This window comes from Xenopus tropicalis, chromosome 5, assembly GCF_000004195.4.
Source record: "Xenopus tropicalis strain Nigerian chromosome 5, UCB_Xtro_10.0, whole genome shotgun sequence".
NCBI classification, from domain to species: domain Eukaryota; kingdom Metazoa; phylum Chordata; class Amphibia; order Anura; family Pipidae; genus Xenopus; species Xenopus tropicalis.
Window position 1 is genome coordinate 96,854,027 of NC_030681.2, and position 26,308 is coordinate 96,880,334.

The following is a 26,308-nucleotide window of genomic DNA, read 5'->3' on the forward strand; positions in this document are numbered from 1 at the left end:
ACAACAGGAAGAAAAGTGAAACACCGGAACAAGAGAGACGGATACAGAAGGAACACTGGATTTGGCAGAGATGAGTTCAACTAACAAGACTCAAACTAAGTGGTCTTAATCCTTCTGACTGGATCAGGCGGACATTGAAAAGGGTCAAACAGATGCACCGCACACATTGATTCCTCGGTTCCCTTCCATAACCCGCAGTTATAAAGCCTGCTTTTTCTACTAAACCAAATGCCCAGTTGGCTCCAAGGGATTCTGATGGTTATAGTCTTCTTCCCAGGATCCCATCATCTGTCCTTCGTGGCTCGTCCGTAAGTCTGCACGACTATAATGGGCTTGTGTGGAAACTGCTTTAGCTTCTTTTAGTCATTTTGCAACTATAAGACTGCTAGGGAATGGTATGTGTTTACACTGAATAAAGGCAAATGGCAATGGTGGGAAAGGCAGTGCCATTTATAAAGCAAGCAGTGAGTGGGCTAAGTTTAAATATTTTCAAAGTCTGCAGCAAAGGTATTTTTTGTCTGAACAGTGAAATGCCAGTGTCTATAGTTTAAACCACATATTCTTTGTTCCAGATAGCTGTCAAGGTTTCTGCATAAAAGGGCTTTGTTTATAATTAATTGGGTACACAAACTTATCCCACCATATAACATTTTGGTTTGTATGACCTTTGAAGTTTTAAAGGTGTATAAAATACTATGCTTTTATTAGGGTCCAATCATTTAATTGTGTCCTGTATTTAACCTCTTTATTATATACCTACATTTTGTGCAATTTGTGGCTTTTGAACAATAAAACGTAGATAAATACACTTGTGGGAACAGCTCTATAAACCGTTTTGCTTTTGAGCTATGAGATTAGGGTCATACCCTATATCAGTGATCTCCAACCATGTTGCTCAGCACCCCCTTTGATGTTGCTCCCAGTGACATCAAAGCTGGTCTTAATTCTTGAATTTCTAACTTGGAGGCAAGTTTTAGAGGTATAAAGACCAGGGGTACTACCAAATAGAGCCTCCTGTAGTCTACCAATCCACATAGTGTCTACAAAACAACCAATCACAACCTTTTTGGTCACCCCCAGGAACGTGTTTCATGCTCGTGTTGCTCCCCAACTTTTTTTATATTTAAATGTTGCTCATGGGTTAAAAGGTTGGGGACCCCTGCCTTATGAAAGGTTGCCTTATACAAAATGTTGCAGTTTTGCTTTGCCTGTGCCTTTATACCACCAACTTTGTTTCATAAATCGACAAAAGTACCTGTGTACTTGCTGAGTCTTCTTTCACCATTAGACTACATTTTGATATGAAATATTTTTTTTAAACAGCGAATTGTGAAGATCTGCTTATTTGGAACGTTCACAGGTGCTGTGTCAAATCTTTCTGATCTGATTGGCCCCTGACCAGTTAGCAGCTCATAATGTGGGTGTATGATAACTGGTTGGGAAAGCTCTACATCAGTGGGCCAATGCAGTTGGTGCCCGTGCAGGTTAGATATCTGGCTGATTTGTAGCCATATATAAGACATGCAGTCTTCATACATTGGTCAATAAGCTACCAGTTTAGTCTAGTGGGGCCTAGTTGGCAGGTTGTATTTGCCGTGTATGTGCAGATTAAGCCCGTTTTGCATAACGGAATACAGACATACATACATTACATACATACTTACATTCATTCACTCATCAATTTATATAGTGCCAGTAGGCTGCACAGCACTTTACACTATAACATAATTATGTCCCTGTTTACCAAGATTCTGAAAATAAATTAAATAAGGGTCATTATAATACATGATAATTTAGGGTACTAACTGTTAGCTTACAACATTTCCTATGAAACATTGTGTAGAATAGTGTTGTTTCACTTTAATGCTAAAAGTTTTGCAAATTAAATTCACGTCTTGCTGCTATTTCTATAGCATGGCCCTGTAGTGTGACTGGTATTGTGTATTGTTTTGCTATCAGCTTTGCAGTAATTTGTGTAGTTGGCAGGTTGACACTGCTCTGTTGGTTTTGGACAATCCCTTTTTATGGATTGTACATTTTGTTGCTTAGTGAGAAATGTGCACAACAAACAGTGTTTAATCAGGGGAGCCTTGCTACACAAGGAGTTACAAATCAACTATTAACACTCCTGGTCTGTGTTTTTGATTACAGGATCATATGTGTGTTTGTGTGAAACCGGTCTGTAGTTGGGAATCTGATCAGCTATTGTCCTGGCTTCAGCTTCAAACCCAGTGGGTGAGCTGTAGCCTATGGGATTTTTTTTTTTTAAGAGTTTGGAATTCATTCCCAGAATTCCTTTTGTTTGTTTTTATAAACAAACTGTATCCTGTAAATAAGTAATCTAAGAAATTTTGCCGTTAGTCTTTGAAGACCAATAAATGCATCTAAGATTTTATAGACCGAACAGGATGTGTGTGATCACATGTTCAGCCTATTTTAGATCTTCATGATTAAGAAATATATATACAGCTGGGAATGAGTTGCAATAGTAATTGTCCACAGTCCAGTTACAAACAGTGGGAGTCGTTTATATTGTGCAGAGCAGGGTGCAAAGTGCAAAAAAACAGGTGCAATCCACAATGGTTTTTATACTCCCCTGTTCAACATGAGTGAACAGGGCACAATTTTTGCCTAAAAATCTGTTTTTGTTGCTTCTTGTGCATACAGAGCAACTGCAGCAGCTCAGTCTTTCCAATTTTCTGGTTCTTGTAGGGTAGATGATCAGATAAGCCCCTCCATAGTGAACATCTTATCTATAAACCAAATCACAAAGGGGGGGGGGGGTTTATACAGAGCTTAATTTCTATTTTAAAAAAAATACTGTCAATAGAGCTTCTCCAGCAGAATCCTTCATTGAAATCTGTTTTTCAAAAACACAAACAGAATTTTTTTATATTAAATTTTGAAATTTCAAATGGGGCTAGCTATATTCTTCATTTCCCAGGGTGCCACAGCCATGTGACCCATGCTTTAGGGCTCTGGCACACGGCGACTAATGCGCAGGTGATTTCGGCAAATCGCCAAAGTTGCCTCGCGAGATGCTAATTCGGGGAGATTAGTCGCCCGTGATGGGGAGGTTAGTTGCCCGTGACAAGGGAGATTTGTCGCGGGCGACTAATCTCCCCGTGTGCCAGAGCCCTTAATAAACTTCAGTCACACTTTATTGCTGAGCTGCAAGTTGGAGTGATATCACCCCCTTCCCCCCCCCCCCCCCCAGCAGCCAATTAGCAGAACAATGGGAAGGTAGCAAGATAGCAGCTCCTAGTAGATATCAGAATAGCACTCAATAGTAAGGAAGTCCAGCTTCCATCTCCTTCAGTTACATGGGAGTAGGTGAAACAATAGGTTCCCTGAAAGCAGTTCTAATGTGTTGCGCTTGCTCTTTCTGAAAGCTCAGACTCAGGAACAATGCACTGAGATGGCTGCCTACACACCAATATTACAGCTAAAAAAATACATTTGGTGGTCCAAAAACATTTTAAATTAATTATTTGCTATGTAAAGAGTGTAATTTAGACATAAAAAGTACTCCATAGAAGTCATGACAGAATCCCTTTAAACTATCAGGTAATTTAAAAACTAGCCTGTGAAAGCAAACAATTTTCTGCTACAGCTATATTATAAATAAAAAGTAAGATTTGTTGTAATTAAAAGATTAGACAATGTATTTTTGTAATATGTTTAAAGGAGAAGGAAAGGCTAATAAAGAGTTAATCTCAAAATGCAGGCATACCTTCAGTTGTCTCAATAGTGCCCTTAAGTCTCCCCATATATCTCCAGTTCAGATGATCAGAAGCAAAACAGGAAAAAAAACCTCTGAGCTGGGTAGAAAGATTCCCATAATGCATCACTCTTTTCCAAGACTTGGAGACTTACTTTTAAAGGCGACGCATGCGCACAAGCAGGCACGCTCCCCCGAGCGTCTGGTTATGAGACGCTATTTGCCATTAGAACCAGCAGCTGGGGACATTACAGGACGCAGCCGGCAGGTGCAGAGGCGGAGAGGCAAGCAAGGAGCAGAGACGAGAGGACGCAGGTACAGGGAGGGGGAGGGGTGAGCAGGGGTGAGGAACCATGTCGGCTGGCGGTGCTGGGGCGGAGATGCGAGCGGGGACCAGAGGACGCAGGTGCTGGGAGGGGGAGAGGTGAGCAGGGGTGAGGAACCGTGTCGGCTGGCGGTGCTGGGGCGGAGCAGTGAGCGGGACAAGAGGACGCAGGTGCAGGGAGGGGAGCGGTGAGGACGGACAGGTGTCAGCTGACAGGTGCTGGAGCGGAGAGGCAAGCGAGAAGAGGAGCAGGGATGAGAGGACGCAGGGAGGGGAGAGGAGCGGTGAGGAATGGTGACAGCTGACAGGTGCTGGGGGGGAGAGGCAAGCGGGGAGGCTAGTGGAGCGCCATGTTTAAAACATGGCTGCGCAGACAAGGAGAAATAGTGTGTACTTCGGGAGGACCGTATTGGGCAAAGGAGCATTTTTAGAAGAAATGATTTCAGCGTTCAGGTAGGGGCAGGGCCCCTCTATTACATACTAAAAAATGAGTAAAACCCTTTCCTTCTCCTTTAACTTTCTCGCCTTGATAAAAATGTGTACATAAGTGTTTGCTGCCCCTGTACGAATGCTTGTGGATACAGAGGAATGCATTCTAGGCAGCTTCCAAATTTACATTCGTTCAAAATGTGCATTTGAAGTTACTGCTTATTACTTTGAAACCAGTATCTGGCTTTTTGCATTTTCTGCACTGCTGGTTCTGAGTTCCGAAACATAATACAAGTATAGGACCCATTATCCAGAATGCTCGGGACCAAGGGTATTTGGATCTCCATACCTTAAGTCTTCTAAAAAAATCAATAAAACATTAATTAAACCCAAAAGGATTGTTTTGCCCTCAATAAAGATTAATTCTATATTAGTTGGGATCAATTACAAGGTTCTCTTTTTATTACAGAGAAAAGGGAAATCAGTTTTAAAATTTTGAATCATTTGATTAAAATGGAGTCTATGGGAGACAGGCTTTCCATAATTCAGAGCTTTCTGGACAATGGGTTTCGAGATAATGGATCCCATACCTGTAATAGCAGAAACCGGCTGATTTACAAAACTGGGGGAAGCAGTCTTCTGCTACATTGTTTCAAGAGTCAGAGCCAGAGGACTAAAAGGAATAAACTAATTTTTCTTTAAACTGCAATTACATAAAAACCATTTGTTATGTTAGCATGGGCCTGCTCATACAGTGTTGGTTATATGTTTATTTTTTAAATTTTTCTTTTGTTTCTCATTGAAGAACTGAAACACCTGTAATGTTCGTGTTTCCGCTTGAAGTCTGCACTGCACCATATACAGTAGCATAACCCGGGGTTAAATGGGTTGACAGAAGGTCAACCACACCTTATTGAAATGGTCCACCATCTACAGTTTAGTCAACATGAATCGATATACAACAGTCAAACAACTTGGAGATGGAACATATGGCTCTGTCATTCTTGGGAGGAGTGTGGAATCAGGAGAGCTTGTGGCCATTAAGAAGTAAGGTTATTTGTTTCTCTGGAATCAGCAAAAATGAAAGTTAACTATAATTGTTGCCCAAGCTGTGTTACACCCATGTGAAAAGTGAACTCTTTAGTCTTCTTCCTGTCTAACTATTACTAATCTTTCTTCCCTTTCTGTACTTCTGCACTGCCTAGCTGTTCTGACTGCATGTGCCTAGATGTTCCCATGTCTTTTCCAGCAATAGGCAAAAGGTTCTTCAGTTGTATATGATGTTTATATGTGTGTTTTTGCATACATTAGAATGAAAAGGAAATTCTACTCCTGGGATGAATGCATGAATCTTCGTGAAGTAAAGGTAGATGCTTTTTTGGTAAATTAAAAACATTGAATAAGGGAATACTCGATAGCAGATTTATCTAAGATTAAAACGGGTAAATCCAGAAGGACTCTTGGTTGGATCTATTCTATGATTTATAAAAACTTTCTTGACTGTTACATCTCCAGTCTGAATCCTCAACATGTGCTGAAGAAGTTAATTCATAATATTCACAGACATAAGAGTTGGCTTAACCAGCTCCCATTCTGAATAGAATGACATTTCCTCTGACAATAGAAAATATTAAGTGAAATGAATTGCATAACCTATTTTACAGCCAATTTTTAGGTTGGTTAGTGTCATCTGAGAAAGCTTAAGAAGCACGAATATTTCACCTTCATTTCTTTGAAAAAGCAAAACTTGTTGATAGCTTAGTGGTAGCTTATTAAGTACTCCAATGTAAAGAAGCATTTTGTCTTATTATATTTTTTGTTTTATCTATAATTAGTTTCATTTTTTTTGTTTAGTCGCTGAAGAAACTGAATCATGCAAATGTCATAAAGCTAAAGGAAGTCATAAGAGAAAATAACCAACTCTACTTTGTTTTTGAGTATATGAAGGAAAATCTCTACCAGCTAATGAAAGATCGGTATGTATGAGTTTGGCCCATCCTGGTATTTTCCTCTGCTACAGGCCATTAACCATTTGGGGTATGCAGACAAAAAAATGGCATCAGTTCGCACAGCAATCATAATTTGGACCAGATCAACAATTATTAAAAAAAAAAATAATAAAACCAGACAATATACAAATTGAAACAAGGACTATGCATGTTTACATGAGTACCTACTTTTCATTTCTGTCATTCAAACAATATTCTTTAATGTAGTGGTCTCGTAAGAGATCATGGGGCAGATTCACTAAAGGATGATAAAATGAGCGCTATTTATAGCATGCGTTAAAATTTGTATCGCTTCTTATTTTTTGCGACTTAACGCTCGATTCACTAAAAGGACACGTGTCATAATTAAGAAGCGATGTTCTTTGCGTTATTTAACTCACAATAACAGATTTTAACACACGTGCGAAAATTTTCGCGTGTGTGTTTTGAAGCCACTGGGAGCAACATTAAAGGGATTAATAAGCAACATTGGTAGGGAGCCACTGGTTGGGGATCACTGCCCTAACCCTTTCTTACAACCTTTCAGATATTTTCATGATCCCCCCTTTGATAGTGTTTCAGTTTTCTTTCTTTTCTTTACAGGAACAAATTATTTCCGGAATCTATTATCAGGAATATTATGTACCAAATTCTTCAAGGGCTTGCATATATACACAAATACGGTATGTTTGTCGATCATTTATGATTTTAAGCATCAGCCATACAGATTGATACTGTACAAGATGTGAAATACACCAGGGAAGGGCGTGTGGTTTGTACATGGTCCTATAAAAAAATTTTATGGCTCCAGCATGCCTAAGATCTTCATAGATCTCTTTATCAGTGCCATCCAAGTTTTTCCAGTTATATAAACGCCAAGATACTAGCATACGGCAGATAAAAAGCCTTTCTTAGATAGCCAACTAACTAAAAGAGCTGATGTTTACAGTTTGTGCTTCCCATTACTGAAAATGGCTTGCTTGGCCAAGAAAATATGCTACACAAAACTTTCTTCTTCTACCCTGAGTCTAAGATAATTACAATAACAAATTGTGTATTGATGGTTCTCTAAAGTTGGCTATACATGGCAAGATTGCTTGGGGATTTTGGCCAATTTCAACTATATTCCCAGCTGTCTGGACATGTATGACATTGGGAACCAGTTTTGACAAATCTGCAATACTTTTGTATCACAGGTGAAATGTCAAAACTAGAAATTTCATCTGTAGATACAACTTATTTGGCAGGGCAAGGAGCACCAGCAGCTAAGAAAATTAACAGGAGCGACAACTCCTCTTCACTACTGTTGAGATCATTCAGACTGTCCGCTATATAAATAGAGCAATAGAATTAAGCTTTACATAAATATAGTCCTTCATGCAGTTCAGCCCCTGAGCCATCAAAGTTTCTTGACTAAATTGGGTGAACTTGTCCCAAATCTGTGGCCTACCTCAGTGAAATGTATAGCTTTGGGCCAGACCCCTTTGGATGTTGGCTACACCACTTAAAAATAATGGTTAGGAGTAATTCTCTGTGTCTAGTTATAGGTAGTTTGCAGTATTGCACATAATATTGTGGTGCATGTAGCACTAGGATGACTAATGGAAAACCCCTGGGATATGACTGCAGTTATATCCCATCCCTGCCGTAGTTACCCAAAAATTGTACTTATGTTGCATACTGCACCAAGCTCCTCAATCATTAATAACATATAGAAATAAGTAAGAGACGCTTCCATAAGGATGTTTTTTAAACTGAGTGGAATATTTGAAAAAAAAAAAAAAAAAATGAAAAAATTCTCACTTCATTAAGAAAGAGCACGTACAAGTATCTAACTTAAATAACTATTTCTTTTTATTTTTTTACTTGCTCCAAAGGGTCTTCTTCGTACTACACAAACAAACTAGATGCCATTGAATGTTTTGAGGTACAAAAATAACTGTTTCTCTGTTTTATTTCAGGGTTTTTTCACAGAGACTTAAAACCTGAGAACCTCCTTTGCATGGGACCTGAACTTGTGAAAATTGCAGATTTTGGACTAGCTCGAGAAACTAGATCAAGGCCACCATACACTGATTATGTGTCAACCAGATGGTAAAATATTTTTTTCTATAAACCAAATGCTAGAGAGAGCTATCTGTCTTAGTTTATTTGAGCAATGGCATATGAGGAGTTTTCAGTCACTTTGATGCCTATGATTTTTATTTGGTTGTCAAATCATCTGAATCAACCCTTACTTGTGAGCTTGACTTTGCTTTTTAGCTTGCAGTGCTGGCTGGCTATTTGTTTTCCCCAGCACTTGAATAAATCATTGCTAAAATAACACATTAAGCAACTCATGTTTTTCATGTGACATTTGCCTAAGTTGTCGTTTTACATATATATTAATAATTAGTACTAATTATCTTTTTATACAGCTGTATTACATTACATAGTCCCTATACCTTTTCTGGTATAACGTTTGCGCGGGAAACAAGTGTGATTAAACATATCTGAACCTTTCTTACAGGTATAGAGCTCCTGAGGTTCTCCTTAGAGCCACAAACTATAACTCCCCTATAGATATTTGGGCAGTTGGCTGTATCATGGCTGAAATTTACACACTTAGGCCACTTTTTCCAGGCTCCAGCGAAGTTGATACCATTTTCAAAATTTGTCAAGTGCTGGGAACTCCAAAGAAGGTATGATATGTTCTCCTAAACTGATATTTACATTGGTCCTGCCACTGCTATTGGCGGATCCATTTTGCATCCAAAATGTCCAATTTCCAAATGCACATGGAGAAAATACAGAGGTAAATTTTATTGTGGCAGATATAAGCTGTTTTGGAAAAGGCCCTTTACCTGGTAAAAAGCAGTTGAAAGTATTTGCAGCACTTTCATATTTCATGCATGATACCTATTACATGTTGTGGAGTTTATTTTCTCTACTTTGAAAAACACTTCTAGTGCTCTCTCCAGTACTTCTTAGTCTTAAACCTCATGTATTGGGAATATCCTTTTACACTATTCGATATTAGCAGTGAAGTTACAGATGGTTATAAACTGATGTTATTAACATGTTAGCCATAATCTGCAACAGGAGAGCCCTTAGCAGTTATTATTTCTAAATATCAGTGGAGGCTGCTGATATCGGTCGACTCGCCGATCGGCCAGGTTAAAATATTTTGATTGGGCGCCATAGAAGGCGCCTGATCAAAATCTGCCTTCAGGGCTGAATCGGCAGAAAGAGATAGAAATGCTATTGTTTCTACCTCCTTATCTGCCGTTTCAGCCCTGAACGTTTAGTGGCCGATTGTAAGATCAGAAATTGCCACGTGTGTGGCCACCTTAAGACTCTGTTGAACCAAGTTGGAGGTAATTATAACTTGGCAAATCTAATCCAGCTGTAACTAGACTGCATCGCCTGTCCAAAGCCAGCCTTTATACTAGCTTGCTATACACAAGACTGGACATGCAACCATTCTAATTACAACCACATCTGCAGAGGCATAACGCATATATTTAACTTTGAAATGTTTGAATTCTGGAAATCTTTTCTAAGCATGCAATATCATTCAGTGTAAGTGGTGGAGTACATCAAAGTGATGGTAGATGGTAGAAGCTGTAGCATAGTTGTGCTCAGTGCTTTCCCTTATAAACCATGGGGATCATCTTACTTAGATCTGTAATGTGCAAATTAACTGCTAGCACCCTGATGTCTTTAGCCCAGTCTCATGTGTTACCACTTCTACCTAAGTTTTGGTAGGTAGGAAGGGCTGTGATAAATAAAAGTAAACATTGGCACTGCAGCACAAATCTTTTTAAAATGTGTAATATTATGGAAACAAGCATGAGATATGGATAAAATGAGATTATAAAGGGACTTTTGACAGTAAGCCTCAAATTATGGAATCGCACCTTCATATTCACTTGTAGAGGGTGTTTCATTCTATTGGTAAAATAATTACTTATATTTTTTTTGCAGAATGATTGGTTTGAAGGTTTCCAGCTTGCTTCTGCAATGAATTTTCGCTGGGCCCATTGTGTACCCAGCAACCTAAAAACCTTGATTCCAAATGCTTGTGCAGATGGGATCCAAGTCATGCGAGACATGCTACAGTGGGATCCCAAGAAGAGGCCAACTGCAAGCCAAGTGAGCAATAGGTGCCTATAGTGAAGGTTTCCTTGTCCTTTTGGCTTTGTTTCAGAACTGTTCGGCTAATGTCCCACGGGGAGATTAGTAGGTATGATTTTTAAAAAGTGAGTGGCAGCGACATGTCGTTCGTCTTTTCCTAACATGTGCTTACTAGAGATTTCAACAACGGAGCGATTCTATTTCCAACAAATCAGCACGTCATATTCCCCGGCATAATGGGGCAATTTGCATACAGTCGCAGCAACTTCCTGCCCAATAGGTTTTCCTTTCAGTGATTCCAATAGTTTCAGAGTGATATGCAATTCAAAGTCGTATCATCGGTTTAGGTACTGGAGATTCATATTGTTCCTTATTTAGAGACAAAACGAACAACTTGTTAGTGGAACTCACTCTAAAATCAAAACGACTAATCTCTCTGTGGGACATTAGCCTTAGAAGCCCTCCTCTCTTTTTATGTCAATCTAACTTACAGATCATTACTTTGATATCTTATGATGATTGATCTAACATTCCCAAACTGTTTTATGCAGTAACAGTATATTTGTATAATGTCGTTACTGTCAAAATAGTACTTGGGACATTGGTTCGCTGCTAGTCTTATTATGGAACCTCACAAACATGAATTCAGTTAGTTGTAACATAAGTCTAAAACATTTTATAGGTTTGTTGTTTGGTCTAACCTAAACAATTGGTTGTTAAATGGAATACATGGAATGTCAATAAAATCTTAGTTTGGAATTACAATACTTGGCAGATTTTTGGATTTTTTTTTTATACTCCTAAGAAGAAATTGCTTATAATTAATTTTTTATTTTCTTTATTGATTTCAGGCTCTTCGGTATTCTTACTTTCAAGTAGGACAGACGCTAGGAACATCACCTCGAATACATGAGTTGTCCAAACAGCAAAAAGAACCTCATGAAAAACAAATTTCGCTTCAAATCAAACCTGTGCCTCCAACTCGGCCACCACCAAAGCATCGACTGCCATCACGAGCATTTCAGCCAAGTCAACCATATGCCAATCCTTTTAAACAAAGTCCATCCTGGACCGAGCCATTCAGTCTTTCTCAAGAGAAGGACAAAGTGGGTCAACCACATCTGCCTGCATTAAGTACCAGAGTACCACAGGTCAGGATACATTGGTTTTGATTTAATGGTGGTGGGTTTTAGTAAATTCAATTATTATGTAAATTAAAATAACAATATTATTTATTTTTAGAGCATTATTGTAGGTTTTCATTAGATTTCAGTTAGTATAACTTTCACTTTTGTGTGCATATAATCTCAATTCATTTAACTGTTTAGTTACCAGATAACTTAAAAATGAGCTGATTTGGGCTGGTTTGTTACCACAGGCTTGAAATCACCTGATCACCCAGAACAATGTAAAACACACAAGTCTTTGCCTGATTGATGTCTTTTACCCACAGTGATTTCATTGTTCTAGATGCCAATGTATTGCCGGCAATTTGTCGTTTGCAGGTAGCACACATTTCCTGGCAACAAAACTTACAAACAGCCTAAACCAAACTGCAGGCTGTCCCTTTCCATTAAAAAAAAGGCTCATGCCTTTACATATCATAACCTCATAAGAAAATTAAGTAAGGCCTCAGCATCCATTTTCTCTGTTTAAAAAAGGGATTGTCGATTATATCTAAAGACTTAAGCAACCATTTGGCGCAGCTCCTTCTATGAATACAAGGCACTTGAATGAAATACAGCCCTGATTCTCACTAAGAATATATTTGTTCCTTACATTCTTATCAATTGTCATCAACATGAAAAAAAACACCCAAACGCTAGTCACTGCTTCTAACATTTTTATTTATTTTTTTAAATATAATCAGAGGGCTTTCTTAATCCAACTTTTTCCCTACTGCAAACAATTTAAGGATGCTGTGTTTCAGTTGTGATAATCATACCCATGCTTGAATCGGCCAGTGAAAGCAAGTTAAATCTATCAGCATGAATCTGTTTGCCCTTGTATTTTATCTGGAATAGCTACTGTTTGCTACAGTAACATTTAAATCACTGGTTATGCACATGGAATAATTGTTTTCAAGCTATATCTGCTAGCAAATAATGAAACGTATGGCATACTTGTATGTTTCATTTGTAATCTAGTAATATTTGAAATTATTAAAGGCCATTATTTTTTGTATCAAGAACACTTTCAAAATGTCAGAAACAGAACATTCTGACAAGAGTCTGACATTCTTGCTATAATAGTGATGTGGATCAACAATTTATTGCATTGTGCTAACCCTAACACACCCTCACCCCACTGCTGTGCTGCCATCTTTAATATACCCCCCATCTCTGACATCATTAACATACTAACTCACTGTATTGTTCTATTTCACTTGTTGGTGGCTAACCAACAAACAAAGGGAATTATATAAGTAAATTAAATTGATATGTGGAATCAAAAAAACTTTAGTTCATATAGTACTTTATAACTACAATTCATAAGTGACCCACCAGTCTACTTATAATACATAAAACAATGAAAATACAATTTTAATTGTCTTCACCAAAGGAGGTGAGCGCACACCAGTACATAAACTAATCTGGCCGCTGGGGGATGTAAACAGGAGGTGGGCTGGAGTGGATCACTAAGCTGGTGCTGAAGGTCCTCGGCCCACAACTCACCCAAGGAATAAATTGTTGGCCTGCAATTTGCCAACCCAGGGGTTTCAGGCGGAGACACGCACTACTGTTCTACAGAATTATTTATCCCAGGACAACAGTGACATTAGCTTTTGTGTCATGATTCCAGAAAGCCGCCTCTGATACAGAGAGTGCTAATGGGGAGCTGAATTTAAAGACCAGAAGAAGATGGGGTCATGTTACTAAAACAATCAAGGGATCTGATGAATGGGATGACTCCGATGACGATGTCCATTTTTCAAATCCTAGAACTGAGATTAAACAGAATGAAAAACAAAATGAGGATGCAGTCCACAGGTAATGTCATTTACTAATTCCCCCACATTGATTACATTGCAAAGGATATACCTCATACGCAGGGCTTCTAAACCAAATCAAATACTATCTGTGTATAGGACCATCAACACCAAAGGGCCACGTTTAAGTTTATACAGCATTAAAAGACACAGCAAGGAGCTAGCTGTCCTAATACTGCTTACGTTCAGCCTAGTATAGGAAATTGTATTTGAGATATATGTATGGACCTGTTTAAGCAGAATGCTTGGGACCTGGAGTTTTCCAGATAGGGTTTCTATTCATAATTAACTACTAAAAAAAACACTGAAATTGAAATAAACCCAGCAGAATAGTTTTGCCTCCAATATGGATTAATTAATATAGATTAGTTGGGATCAAATACAAGGTACTTTTTTTTTATGGCAAAGAAAAGTTGTGTTTTTAAAATTTTGGATTATTTAATTAAAATGGAGTCTCTGGGAGTTGGACTCAGAGCTCTCTGGATAACAGGTTTCCAGTGATAAGGAATACATTCTGTGTGTGGAAGGATTCTGTTCTCAAGATAGCCTAGTTACATCAATTATAGCCTTGAAGACAAAACCACCTATTTGGCAAAGACCTTGTTTTCTGTGCTGTGAACAGATTTTTCTATGGGCGTATACTGGTAAACTGGTAACACCTATGCTCATAACGTGTCTTATGACATATGCTACTGTTACAAAGTCTGTATAAACCCTGGGCTGTTTTTGTTCTGTAGTTCTTTTGCTCAGAACCGATGTATGAGTCTAAAAAATCTTACCTAATTATTGCAATGAGATGCTCTGCCATCTGTTGTAAAGGCTCCTCTAACATAATTTTATTGCATAACCTCATACTTTTTCCAGATATGAATGTCTCCATCGGTGGAAAAGAGAATGAATGCTTAATCCCTTTGCACTCTCTGTAAATGTGGTGTAAAATCTCACATGCATGCAGTAATTGCTAGCTGTAATATTGTGGGACAAACCAATGAAGAGAACCCTGTTTATGTTATATGTTAATTTATTTTTCATTTAACTTGTGATTTTGCTTAAAAAGTTAACAGAAACTCATGTTTTGTCTTTGAGCAGCTTTAAAAGTATAGTGGATTTAAAGAATGCAGACAATGGTTCTGCTGGGTCAGAACTCAACTCGTTCGCTCAGCAAGATTCTGCTACTTCCAGAAGAGCCTCGGCAGCAAAACAACATTACTTAAAGCACTCCCGCTATTTGCCTGGTCAGTGTATAATCATCTTTACCATATTTTATAAAATTGTTTAAAATATTAAATAAGGCAGTGTGGTTTTTTTTTTAAGTTTGCTTTCCTTGTCCAGTCTGTTCTATTAGTAGGGAGCAGGCAAGTGCTGAACGCAGGTGAATAGGAACTAGATGAGTCTGAACGCAGAAAATAATGTCCATCTGTAAAAGGTCTAAATAACAAAGGTTCTTATCAATTTTCACAGAAAACAAACCAGCAGTTTACTGCCCTTTATGTTATGCTTTCTAGGTTTTCTGTCTGTGTCTGTTCATGTTGATGTTTATTCATGTTTATTCTTGATCTACAAAAGACAAATCCAGTGAAAAGGTTACTGCTGGTTTCTGGTGACAATTGGTGTCCCTTGAATTTGCAGGTCTTACTATCAACAACAGTGCAGGCAAATCCTCAAGCAGTGATTCTACAAATGTTTCAAATCCGTGGCCAATTCCTCTTCAGCCCATTAAGCCACTGGGCTTGGCATCTGAGACCAATAGCAGGCTTTCAGGTAGGGGTGAAATAGTACACTTTTAACGTTTTTACGAACACTAAACAGCTTCTTAGTAAATGTTAAACACTTTTGTGTTTATCTTGTATGTACCACAAAATTATTCATTTTGTCAGTACAACATCAAATATAGATTCTTTTTTTTTTTTTTTTTTTTTTATGTATTGTGCAATTGTGTTGTGTGAATCTATACATGAAATGTATTATCAACAATTTCTCACATGGCAGAAAAAAAACCCAACCAATGCTATAATACAGCAATTATAGGCATAATTAAACTATACGTCTCCAGTATGTTGTGTGCTTTTGTGTAACAGGTTTTATGTTTTCTTTTTTTTTTTTGTCTTCAAGGTCAGAAAGGAAGCAGTGACCCAGTTTCTAGTTATCTGCCAGCCTTTTTGAAAAAAGATATTGGCTATATTGGGCAGAAGGTGCAGTTAGCTCCACTTACAGATCCAACTCCCAGTGAGTAAACAGAAGTATATAAAGACACCACTGCAAAAATCTGAACTTATCTTTCTTTTCTGGTGCCTACCACATGCACGCACGCAATTCAAAAATAACTACCTGGTTTGGGGGCACTGAGAGCAACATCCACTGGGGAGCAACATGTTGCTGATAAGCCACTGGTTGGGGATCACTGATGTAGAGAGCGATATTCTGAGACAATTTGCAATTGGTCTTCATTTTTTATTTGTAGTTTTTTAATTATTTTTCCAACAGCTCTCCAGGTTGAAATTTTAGCTGTTATCTGGTTGCTAGCAAGTCCCTGGTTGCTAAGCTAATTGGGACCCTAAGGTAGAGTTGCAATGAGAGACAGGAATATGAATAGTAGAGGGGCTGAACAGAAAGATAAGTAATATAAGGTAACAATAACAATAAAATTGCAGCCTCACAGAGCAATAGTTTTTGGCTGCTTGGGTCATTGACCCCCATTTGAAAGCTGCAAAGAGTCAGAAGAAGACAAATAATTCAAAAACTGTACAAAATAAATAATGAAGTCCAAATGAAAAGTTGCTTAAAACTGGCCATTCTATATACGAAAAGTTAACTTAAAGGTGAACCACCCTTTAATCACTTGGGTTTCTTTCTCCTCCTCTAACCCACTCAGCCCCCCTCCCTTGGGAATTTACTTTGGCTGTTGGCTACTGGGCATGCTCACTTCCTAGCTAAAACAGTCAATCTCAGCTCAGATTACCAAACATTATTCTCTTCACTCTAGCCACCAGTGAAGAGATGGCATTGCTGGTTACCATAGAAAAACTATGCTTTAACTGTGCTCTTTTTTTGGTGGGGGGGATACATAGAGTATAAATGATACTGTTTGGGTGGCGCAGATGTGCCTGACTTATATACATGGTAGAAAAATTTAGAATTTACCTGAACTTTAAAAGCAGCTCAAACCACACTAAGATCTGCTGAACTTTGAAGGTATGGATTATTACTGTTACAGTGCTGTTGAACTACTCTGTGCCAGTACCTTAAGTTCATTATATAAAATGCAGCATTTCCTGCACTATTCATTATAGATTTTAGTTCCCCTTTAACTGTTCTTTCAGCAAGTAAGTGTTTATTGCAAACTAATTTACACAGCACTTCACTTTCCTTTTTTTTCTTCACTAATACATACAAACATGTAGCTGTATTCCAAGGGGTGCCACAACATCAAAATGTTCTAAGGGGCCTCCTTTCTCAAACATATTGTAATGTTATTGTGAATTATTTTTGCATTGGGTGTTAGTGTGCCTTTTTGTAGCTATATGAAATAGAGCCAATCTTTGTAAATCCCATTGCAAGAGAGTGTTAAATGTGAGCACTCACAGATGCATGTATTTTTCAGTACACTAATGTATGCATCCTGTCATCTTCCTGTCTAGATTATGGATCCCTGAGGTCTGTTGGATCATTTCTTGGTCCTCCTTCTTTTCGTTCACCTTCCAAAGGCACACAGAGGCTGACATCCAAACCAGCACCTCCTGTGTTTCCAGTTCATGGAAGAACAGACTGGCTTTCCAAATATGGAGGGCACAGATCGTAAAACTGAGAACTTTTTAAATTTTTTTTTTTTTGGTCAGTGCCAACCATGCATTTCGGAACAGAGGTCTACATTTCTTTCTGTGGAGCTGGAGAAAGAGATTATTTGGCTGTTTTTTTTTTTTTTTTTTTGTTTGTTTTTTTTTATCCAGATGTCTTTCCCTGTTGAAAACTTTTATTCAGACTCTTATTTTATTACTGTTTTTATTTACAATATGTGTTCATTAAGCTATTGAACAGTGGTGTCTTAGATGTCATGTTTTGTTCCCACTAAACTGGCAAAAAGTCTTACAAGAAAAACTGAAGTATTTAAACTGATCGGGGTCAGTTTCCTTTTGAGTTTCTGCTCTACATTGCTGGTCTAGCTCCGCACAGCAGATCTTTCTGAGTAAATTAAGGACAACTTGTCACATTGCACTGACTCAGCCCTTGGGATTATATGGCATTGCCCCTCTCTCTTTTCAGCCACCGCAACACTTAATTGTAGCTTGCTCCATACTAGAGCAAGTCATAGTTATATTAGTGCCTTAAAGTACTGAAATATAGCATTACCAGCCAAGGGGGGCAACCAATCTCATGGAATATAACTCACGTTGTGTCTGAATCATAAGTACGATTTACCATTTAGTTTTTGTACTATTCACTTGTATGTATTTTTATAAAGAAAACTATTTAAGCGTATAATCCCTGCTTTGCTTTGTTAGTTGGTTTTTGAACCAGTGACATGCATTAGGGAATTACATTTTTTTTATGTATAGAAAAGGCAAGGGAGTCCATATAATAAATATATCATTTTGCTACGTGACTTTGGTAGAGCAAACTGCCTGACAAGATCTCTGCCTGACAAGACTGTATTCCCTGCAATGCTGGTTATTGCAGTAGTGATGGAGTTGTGCCATGGGTCCAGACTTAAAGTATATGATGTGTTCATATACAGAAGAGTACCTTACTAAAGTAATTCCTATAAAGAGTACATACTAGCACAATATATCATTTGAATATTAAACCCACTTTTTTTTGTTTGCTGACAGTTATTCAGACTGTTTGCAGGTGACTAGGCCTTTGTTTATTAACAGAGGTGGAAATTTGACCCTGTGCCTTTGGTGCAGTAGGCTGAATGGGGAAAAATGGCTGACTGTGGCATATGTAAATCAAGATAGATAGCAGGATATGTAGGTATACTCTGCTTTTGTATGTGGCCTGACCCTTTAAGTGAGTCCCCACATTGTAGAATTGTGACAAAGTTGGTTTATCCACGTGAAATGCAGCCAGCAGCTCCTTATGAACAAGTATCCCTAACTACACTTATTTCCTTTTGTTGTAAAGTAACAATTATTTGACATTTTGGGGAAAGCCAATGACTGTACCAAAATCTGATAGGTAGGTAATCAAATTTACAGACTACTGATAAACTGCCTCCTCTTCCCACATCTGCCCTGAAAACAGCTTGTCCTGAAACAATTGAAACAATAAACACCATCTATGCAGTGGTGTAACTATAGAGGAAGCAGAATCTGTGGTAGCGGGGAGGGGGGCCCAGACTGCGGGGTCAGTTCCTCTATAGCCACTTTTCTATGGGAGAAATTTGCAGGTCTGCTGCCTGTTTGAGAAGGTGCAAATAATAACAGGCAATTAGTATGTACTTCATTCATATCATAGTGAACAGGGGTGTGTGCTTCTTGTTTAATCACTTATATGAGCACATTTCTGCACACATTTAATGTATGGGCAATTCACATTTCATGTATGGGCAATTGTTATACGTGGTTCTACGACCCTAACTTAGTGCATGCATTATATTTTTACCAGATATGAGTGGGCGTTACATCAGGCATGGCATTACTCACCGTGTTATTGGCTTGGCTATAGTATGCTTTAAGCCCCTACTACTGTGCACTTAGGGGCATATCTATTTACACTCGAAATAAACATCACTGGTGATATTGCCCATAGCAACCAATCAGATCTTTCCTTTTGTTTTCTAATTGCTGATGGTTGGGCAACATCACAAGTGATGTTTCTGTCCAATGTTAATAAATACGCCCCTTAGTATGCAGAGTTCTTATTCTATGTTGTACACACGGGCATTTCTCTGTGGATTTTTCCTGCATTCCAATGCAGGGAAGTGCAATTCTTTCTTTATTGTCTGCCCGTAGTGGCACAGGAGCATTGAAGAGCCAAACGCAGATGGAATTCAACATGATCCATTCACCTGCGTTAGGCGCTTATGTCATAATGGGCAGATATGAAAAAATAAATTTGTGTTTCGTCCTGCACCCCCCTGTGGTGGAACACAGGAAAAATCCACGGCAGGATGAAAAATGCTATGTGTACAAGCTGTTGTTATATTTCAGTAAGTTAGCATCTATGTGCCACAGGGAAATCCTCACACCCCCTGATCTAATTATTGAAGAAATGATTTGTAGTGCCATTTGCTAATATAATATTTTCATAGGTAGCTTGGCAATGTAAACAATATAGTGCCAAACTTGTGTTTTGCTTTCCATTGCGCCAACATGAAGGAATGCCTCATGACTTTTTTTGTTTGTTTCTCTATAAACAGTTTAAATGGTGTCAAGCCATGCTCTGCAGCTTTTGGAAGCTAAAAAAAAATCTCAGCAGATCTTGGAAGCTGATGTTTACAGATGCACAAACATTGCTAAAGCAGAAACAGTAATGCATTCAGAGGTATAATGACCATTTATATTTTAAATACAAGTTTACGGTTGTATTATGGTTGCTACAAGAGATATTGTTTTGCATTTACATGCATAAATTTTTCTACTAGTTTCACTTTTCAATAAAAAAAAATATTTCTATTAAACTGATAGTGACTGCTCATTACTAGATTGTTTGATGGAATTGCTGTTTTCAAACCATCAGTTCCTGATATATCTAGTCAATTTCTCCCTCCCCGTACTTCCTAAAGGCTCATTTTGTATAATTTTAAATGCACCTAAGTGCTATTCTGTTCTGAACGTGTCAAGCTCAAGAAAATGCAGCATGTGGTGACTAAAAAACCACAAGGAAACACAAATGCCATATAACAAAAGAACTCTGAACTCTCATTAATACAGCCAGGCAGAAGATAATGGAAAGAATTAGCTGATGCATTTAGGAGTCCTAATGGTGTCTTCCAAAAAATAACATTTCCCAGGGCAACTGTTATTTTTCTTCCTGGTCTTTGGGGGGGAATTCACAAAAGTAGTCATACTGAGCCAAAATGAAAGTTGAGATTTGTCAGATTTCCCACCATATTCACAAACCCCTGTCTCCACTGTGAATTTCTCTTCTAAATAAAGTTTTCAGATTTTGTTCTTTGCACAACGTTACCAATGATTTGGAGGAAAATCACAAAAGTGTTGGAGTAAAAGGAGAGTTAAAACTGTTTTCACAAATTGAAATCCGCCAAAATTTCTGACCCAACTGACACTTTTCTTTTTGGTAAAGTTTGACACTATATATAAAATTAAAATCACAAATGGAAAAGAAAAAAGTTATTTTATTGACATTTTCCCCTGGCATTTTTAGAAAACTACAGCTCAGTGTAAGTCCTCCCCCGTCCCTCAGCCCTGTATTGTTTCACCCAATCTCCATGTCTATTTCAGTGGCAGTATATGGGACTCATTAGCGTATTCATAGGGATTAGCAGCCAACAAAAACAAAAAAAATGTAAAAGGCCTCATTAACATTTTTAGAAACAAGAATTTTTTTTTTATCTCATTTTATATATAAAACTACATAAAATAGGTGACAAGCATGATTTTAACTCATTTGCATTATTGTGCTTAATAAATGAGGCAATGTTAGCATTTTCACTGAATGAATTGTATAAATCTTTATTTAAAGGGAAAGTAACGTTTTGTTACTACCAATTTGTTACTACCAGATCCCTTGCCAACATGTCATTGACACTTTCCCCAACTTATCTGTTCCCCTTTAGCATGTCCATAACTACAGAGCTGCTTAGTAGTGTTGGTGCCACTTTTAGCTGTTCACAGTCTGTTCCCAGCATCCACCCTGGTGATCAGCAAGCATTGCATGCACACTGGCAAGCCAAACTGTGATCTTGGATTACTGCAGATGTTTCTAGATAAGATCCAAGAATGGAAGTTACATGGCAAATTCACAGAAGTAGAGATAAATCTATCTCCACTTTTTTTTTTCTTAATATCACCACTTTGTCTCTAGTCCTTCCTAAACCTGTCAGTCTGCCATCAGCTAAGTCTTACCAGTACTTTTTCCTTCTAAGGGCTAAATTTCATGAGTGCTTTTTGTGGATGGCGTCGGATCGACAAAGCACATGACTAATCGCATTTAGTTGCCCAAGTCAAAATGTAATGAGACCGATACAAACATTGAATGCGTAAACTACAATTTTTTTAAATGCAACACAACAGTCAGATACAAACGCAGCATGCTGTGCCCAACATGATATTGTCACATCCGAGAATACACCCGCTACTGTAAAATCATCTTACTTGTGCCTGCACTGTGAAGCACTGAATAAGCTCAAGTGCAGGCACATGTAGCTGATATCCAACAAAAAATGCAAGACTTTGAATTTTCTGAGGTATCGGCTACATGTGCCTGCACCTGAGCGTATTCGATGCCTAGCATATTTTACAATAGTGGGGCGTATTCTTGGCATGCATTTTTCAGCTTCCCGAGAATACACTATGGGGTATATTTATCATACTGTGTAAAAAATGGAGTAAAACATCACCTGTGATGTTGCTCATAGCAGCCAATCGGATGCTTTGCTTTGGTTTTCTAACTGTTGAAATTTAATTGCTGATTGGTTTCCCTGGGCAACATCACCGGTAATACTTTACTCCACTTTTTACACAGCATAATTTATATACCCCTTGGTGTGGCATTAACCTAAAGGCCGCTACAAATGGTGTATGCTTGCCAATACACCAATAAAGAGAAAGGGACCATGCAGTCAACAACAACAACTCCGATGTACTAGAACTACAACTGTGTTCATGGCTAAAACCACCAGAACGAAATGAAATCTTTAAGAATAACCTATGCCACACAGAAATGCACAGCAGAAATAGGAAAATTACATGTTAAGTGTAAAATAAAAAGGATGGAGGTAAAAAATTGCTTTAGCAGTGCAAACCCCCAGCTAGTCCTGGAACAGTTGGGGGCTTATTTATTATGCTGTGTAAAAAACGACAACAAAATTTGTCACACGTCACCAGGCTTCACCACGTAAAAAAAGAATAACTGGATGAATGGACGAATAACTCCAGTCAGAACCCGGGAGGAAGGCTGCTTGTTAGGTGGAGCTCACAAACAAAAACTTAAAATATCAAACAGCAAAAGCAAAGAGTCGTAGATCATATGCACTTTAAGAGGCAGCAATGACTGTCAGCATGACAGAAGCTCCAGCAAGAGCCCTGACAGCTTTCAGCTGAGGGACATAATTAGTGTTCAGACTCACCAGTGCACTGAGTATTACACACACACAGTGACTACTAGGAAACCATACTATGCGGGCTTTATCACCACTAGCCCATACCCATGGCCAGTTCTCCAAACATTTGAACAGATGCAATTGGGGTCACTGGTTAGGAACTTGGGAATGCCTACGCTCAGCACCGATTCTCAAGGCAGCAGCCCCGATGCCACCACCTCTCTCCTGGTCCACGCCCAGAACTTTAGCGTTGGAGTGGGTCACATCGCTAGTGCTGAGCCTAATTTTCGTTTTAAAAATTTTAAATTTAGCTCTTAAAGGAGAACTAAAGTCTAAAATTGAAAATCATTAGAAATGCTGTATTTTGTATACTGAACAGAGATATAAAGATTCTGAACTTACTGCACAAGCCCAGAGGTTGAGAAGCCTAATTAAAGTAATGATTTATGCTTTCAAAGTTGTCCAGAGGGGGCTGCCATCTTGTTACTTTGTTAGACCATCTGTTGAAAGATTTAGGGCTTGCACATGCTCAGTTTGCTCTGGGCTGCTGTTGGGAGGCATAGCTTAGGGAACGTAGTAAATTTTTATCAAAACAACAGCTCAAAGCCAGTGGCTGCATAATCATGCAAGAAATCCCCCAATGAGAATCCCAGCTGATGTGAGTAAATCTGGCTCCATGTTCTCTGTTCCTGCAGTTGGAGTTGGGAGCAATAAACACAGTTTCCCAGCACTGAACAAGTCTGTCCCTTTATCCCCATGTCTGATTCCTGTGCCATATAATGAAGGGAAAAATGATGTAATTATCTCTATATGTAAGGTAATATCAAAATGACTGATATAGTGCTGGGAATCTAATTAGCATTCTCATAGGTCAATTCTCTTGTGTATATAATTTTTGCTTCAACCTCCATAGAGAACTAGGTGGAACCTAAAAAATATCCCATTGGCACAGAAACACAGGTGCATCATGGGTACAGGTACATATAAACTAGTGCTGCCCTATTATACACATTTTATTACAGGATATCAATAAAAACAAGCTTTAGCTTAGTATTCAGACATAACTTGTTTACACCAGACTCCCAAATATTATCATATATCCATCTCCAAAATGTCAGCTCAGAAAATAAATGTGGCTTTTTCTAACAAAACACATTCTGAATTCTATCCTTCTACAAACAACTTTCACTGACACTTGCAGTACACTGACCAAAGCAAAGGTCAGCTGAGCAGACTGGGGGTTTCATACACAGCCTGTTTATATTAGTGAGAGCACAAACTCTGAACTCAGTGTCAGGGGAGGAACATAGTGTTTGTGCAGAGGTTCCCCTGTACATATCATGTTGTTCTGCCTATACACCTACTGGCACAATTTGGCCTCTCCCTATGTGTAATGCACAGATACCCCCATGCAACTGGCTTCATAAACTCTTTGAGAGAAGTTATTGGTCTGTTGTGTGTTGTATATAAAAAAAGCAAAAATAAATAAATAAACAACCCATTGCTAAAGCTGATAATGTTCTGTACCTTAGCCATGGGGGAGGGTGTAAGGTGCATATGCAAGTCACTGTATTACATACAGAAAACTCTTTACAATGGAAAAGTTTATTCCCAGACGGACTGTTTGTTATAGCAAAGTGACTAAAACTTTTGTCACAGCTTCTGCCTATGTTTCCAACCTTTGTAACTTATGTTTGTAACACAGCTCAGTATTTGGAATCATTACAAAGTGGGAAGAAGTCACACAATAAGGATTCAGCTAAAGTCTTGCCCCAAGCTCAAAGTGCCAGAGCAGGACTTCAGTTTTTTATGGAGCAGCCAGACAGGACTGTGATTGGTTAGCTTATATCAGGGGTAGGAAACCTATGGCTCGGGAGTCAGATGTGGCTCTTTTGATGGCTGCATCTGGCTTGCTGCCAAATCTTTAATAAAAAAAATAACGGGGGGCGTGGCCTGTGCTCGCCAGAACACGTCTTCTATCCGCCGAGCGCAGGCCACGCCCTCCTCTGCATCGCATCCGCATCAGGCATCCTTGGGACCCACCCTACCTTGCCCCACAGCATCCACGGCCAAACATATTGTATGGCTCTCACGGAATTACATTTTAAAATATGTGGTGTTTATGGCTCTCTCAGCCAAAAAGGTTCCCGACCCCTGGCTTATATGCATGTTTAATAGTGACCAGGCAGTGACTAGAGCAAGCAGGCAGGGGAAATAAGAATATTGTGAGTCGATCCCTAAGCTCAGGTCACTGACATCAGCCAAGAGCAGACTGAGCATGTGCAGTAGTTGGGCAGGGCAAAAGATGGAGAGCTACTGTGGGCATCTTCAGGGGCATTGGGTTTATTTCTAGAGAGCTTTGGTTACTTTGAGCTGGTACAAGGGCCCAAAACACATAGCTAAACATTTCTAGCCATATTCTTTTTTAGGCTTTAGTTGCCCTTTAAAGTTACCAGAGGCAGCTTTTTGGCCTCCCCTGGTAACTGACCGCTCATGGCAGGAGCAGCCATGCCTACGCCTAAATACCTTCCCAATAAGCACCAGTATTCCTGTCATGCATACTTGGGCATAATCAAGGGTCTCTTTTAGCACAGGGCTAGAACCACAGGTTCATCTTGGGGCATCAAGTAAATTCTTCTTAATTACCTGGCAAACTTCCCTCTGTGTCTACACAGAAGTAAAAATAAAAAGAAAACAAAAAACTTTCACCAGAAAGAGTGAGGAGTGAGATCCTACCTGGTGAGGAGGAAGTCAGGTGTTCTTATAGTTCATCAACATTTTTTATTGGCTACAGTACAGGTTCTACTTCTTGTACTGTTTTATAAGATTGTTGTGGTAAGTTTAACAAAGGTCATATGTTTTTCTACCCATCTTTTTTGATGTGGGTACCATTACTTCCTATGGTTCTGACTTAAAAATCGGATGAGAGAAAGGGTAGAGAAGGCATACAAACTTTGCTGTTTGTATACACATTTAAGCCCTGTGTTTAGGGCTGTCGCCTTTTGGAACAATCAGTCGAGGCAAGTCTATTAATGTGGTAATGATGCAAATGGCACAGGGTCATAACATCCCCAGCCTAAACTGGAAGAGAATTTAGTGAGTTAAACTGCAGTCCATGGGCTAGAGGGGGAGCTCAGAAAGGGAATTTGGGCATGCAGGGGCTGCATATTACAAACCTATCGGCAAACACATTGCCAGTTAACTTGTAATACAGGCTGATATTTTACCAGCTAGGCCAGATGACAACCCTACCTATGTTGTGACAGTTCAAGACAGTGAACAGACAGTATAGGCACTTTCCAGAGGCTCACCTTACAGCCCTGTATAAGGAGTATTTTGGATATATATCTAATTATCTATTTTGACATGTGTGAGCACAGCTGCATTAGATAACCCTATGCCTTGTTAAAGCCATGACTTTATGAACTGTAAACACACTTTTTTCAACATTTTAAATTATTTCTTTGTGTATCTTATAACTTGCATAAAGAAAACATTTTTTGTTTACTATGCCAAA

The 26,308-nt window shown here is 38.7% G+C and overlaps 1 protein-coding gene across 1 annotated transcript; it reads left to right on the top strand.

The window, feature by feature from the left end:
- Nucleotides 1-218: 218 nt before the first annotated feature.
- On the top strand, nucleotides 219-20,187 carry cilk1 (ciliogenesis associated kinase 1). Its single transcript, XM_002934866.5, has 14 exons — nucleotides 219-308; nucleotides 5,281-5,522; nucleotides 5,787-5,841; nucleotides 6,330-6,451; nucleotides 7,067-7,146; nucleotides 8,425-8,557; nucleotides 8,973-9,144; nucleotides 10,430-10,597; nucleotides 11,431-11,730; nucleotides 13,382-13,569; nucleotides 14,658-14,803; nucleotides 15,198-15,329; nucleotides 15,681-15,794; nucleotides 17,207-20,187. The coding sequence occupies exons 2-14, from the start codon at nucleotides 5,422-5,424 to the stop codon at nucleotides 17,365-17,367; spliced, it is 1,872 nt and encodes a 623-aa protein (XP_002934912.3). The 5' UTR covers nucleotides 219-308; nucleotides 5,281-5,421; the 3' UTR covers nucleotides 17,368-20,187.
- Nucleotides 20,188-26,308: the final 6,121 nt, after the last annotated feature.

Excerpts from the sequence above, each read along its gene's own strand:
- cilk1 (XM_002934866.5), top strand. The coding sequence starts at position 5,422 with ATGAATCGATATACAACAGTCAAACAACTTGGAGATGGAACATATGGC. Across the intron at positions 5,523-5,786 it reads GAGCTTGTGGCCATTAAGAA|AATGAAAAGGAAATTCTACT; the intron begins GTAAGGTTATTT and ends TGCATACATTAG. Across the intron at positions 15,330-15,680 it reads GACCAATAGCAGGCTTTCAG|GTCAGAAAGGAAGCAGTGAC; the intron begins GTAGGGGTGAAA and ends TTTGTCTTCAAG.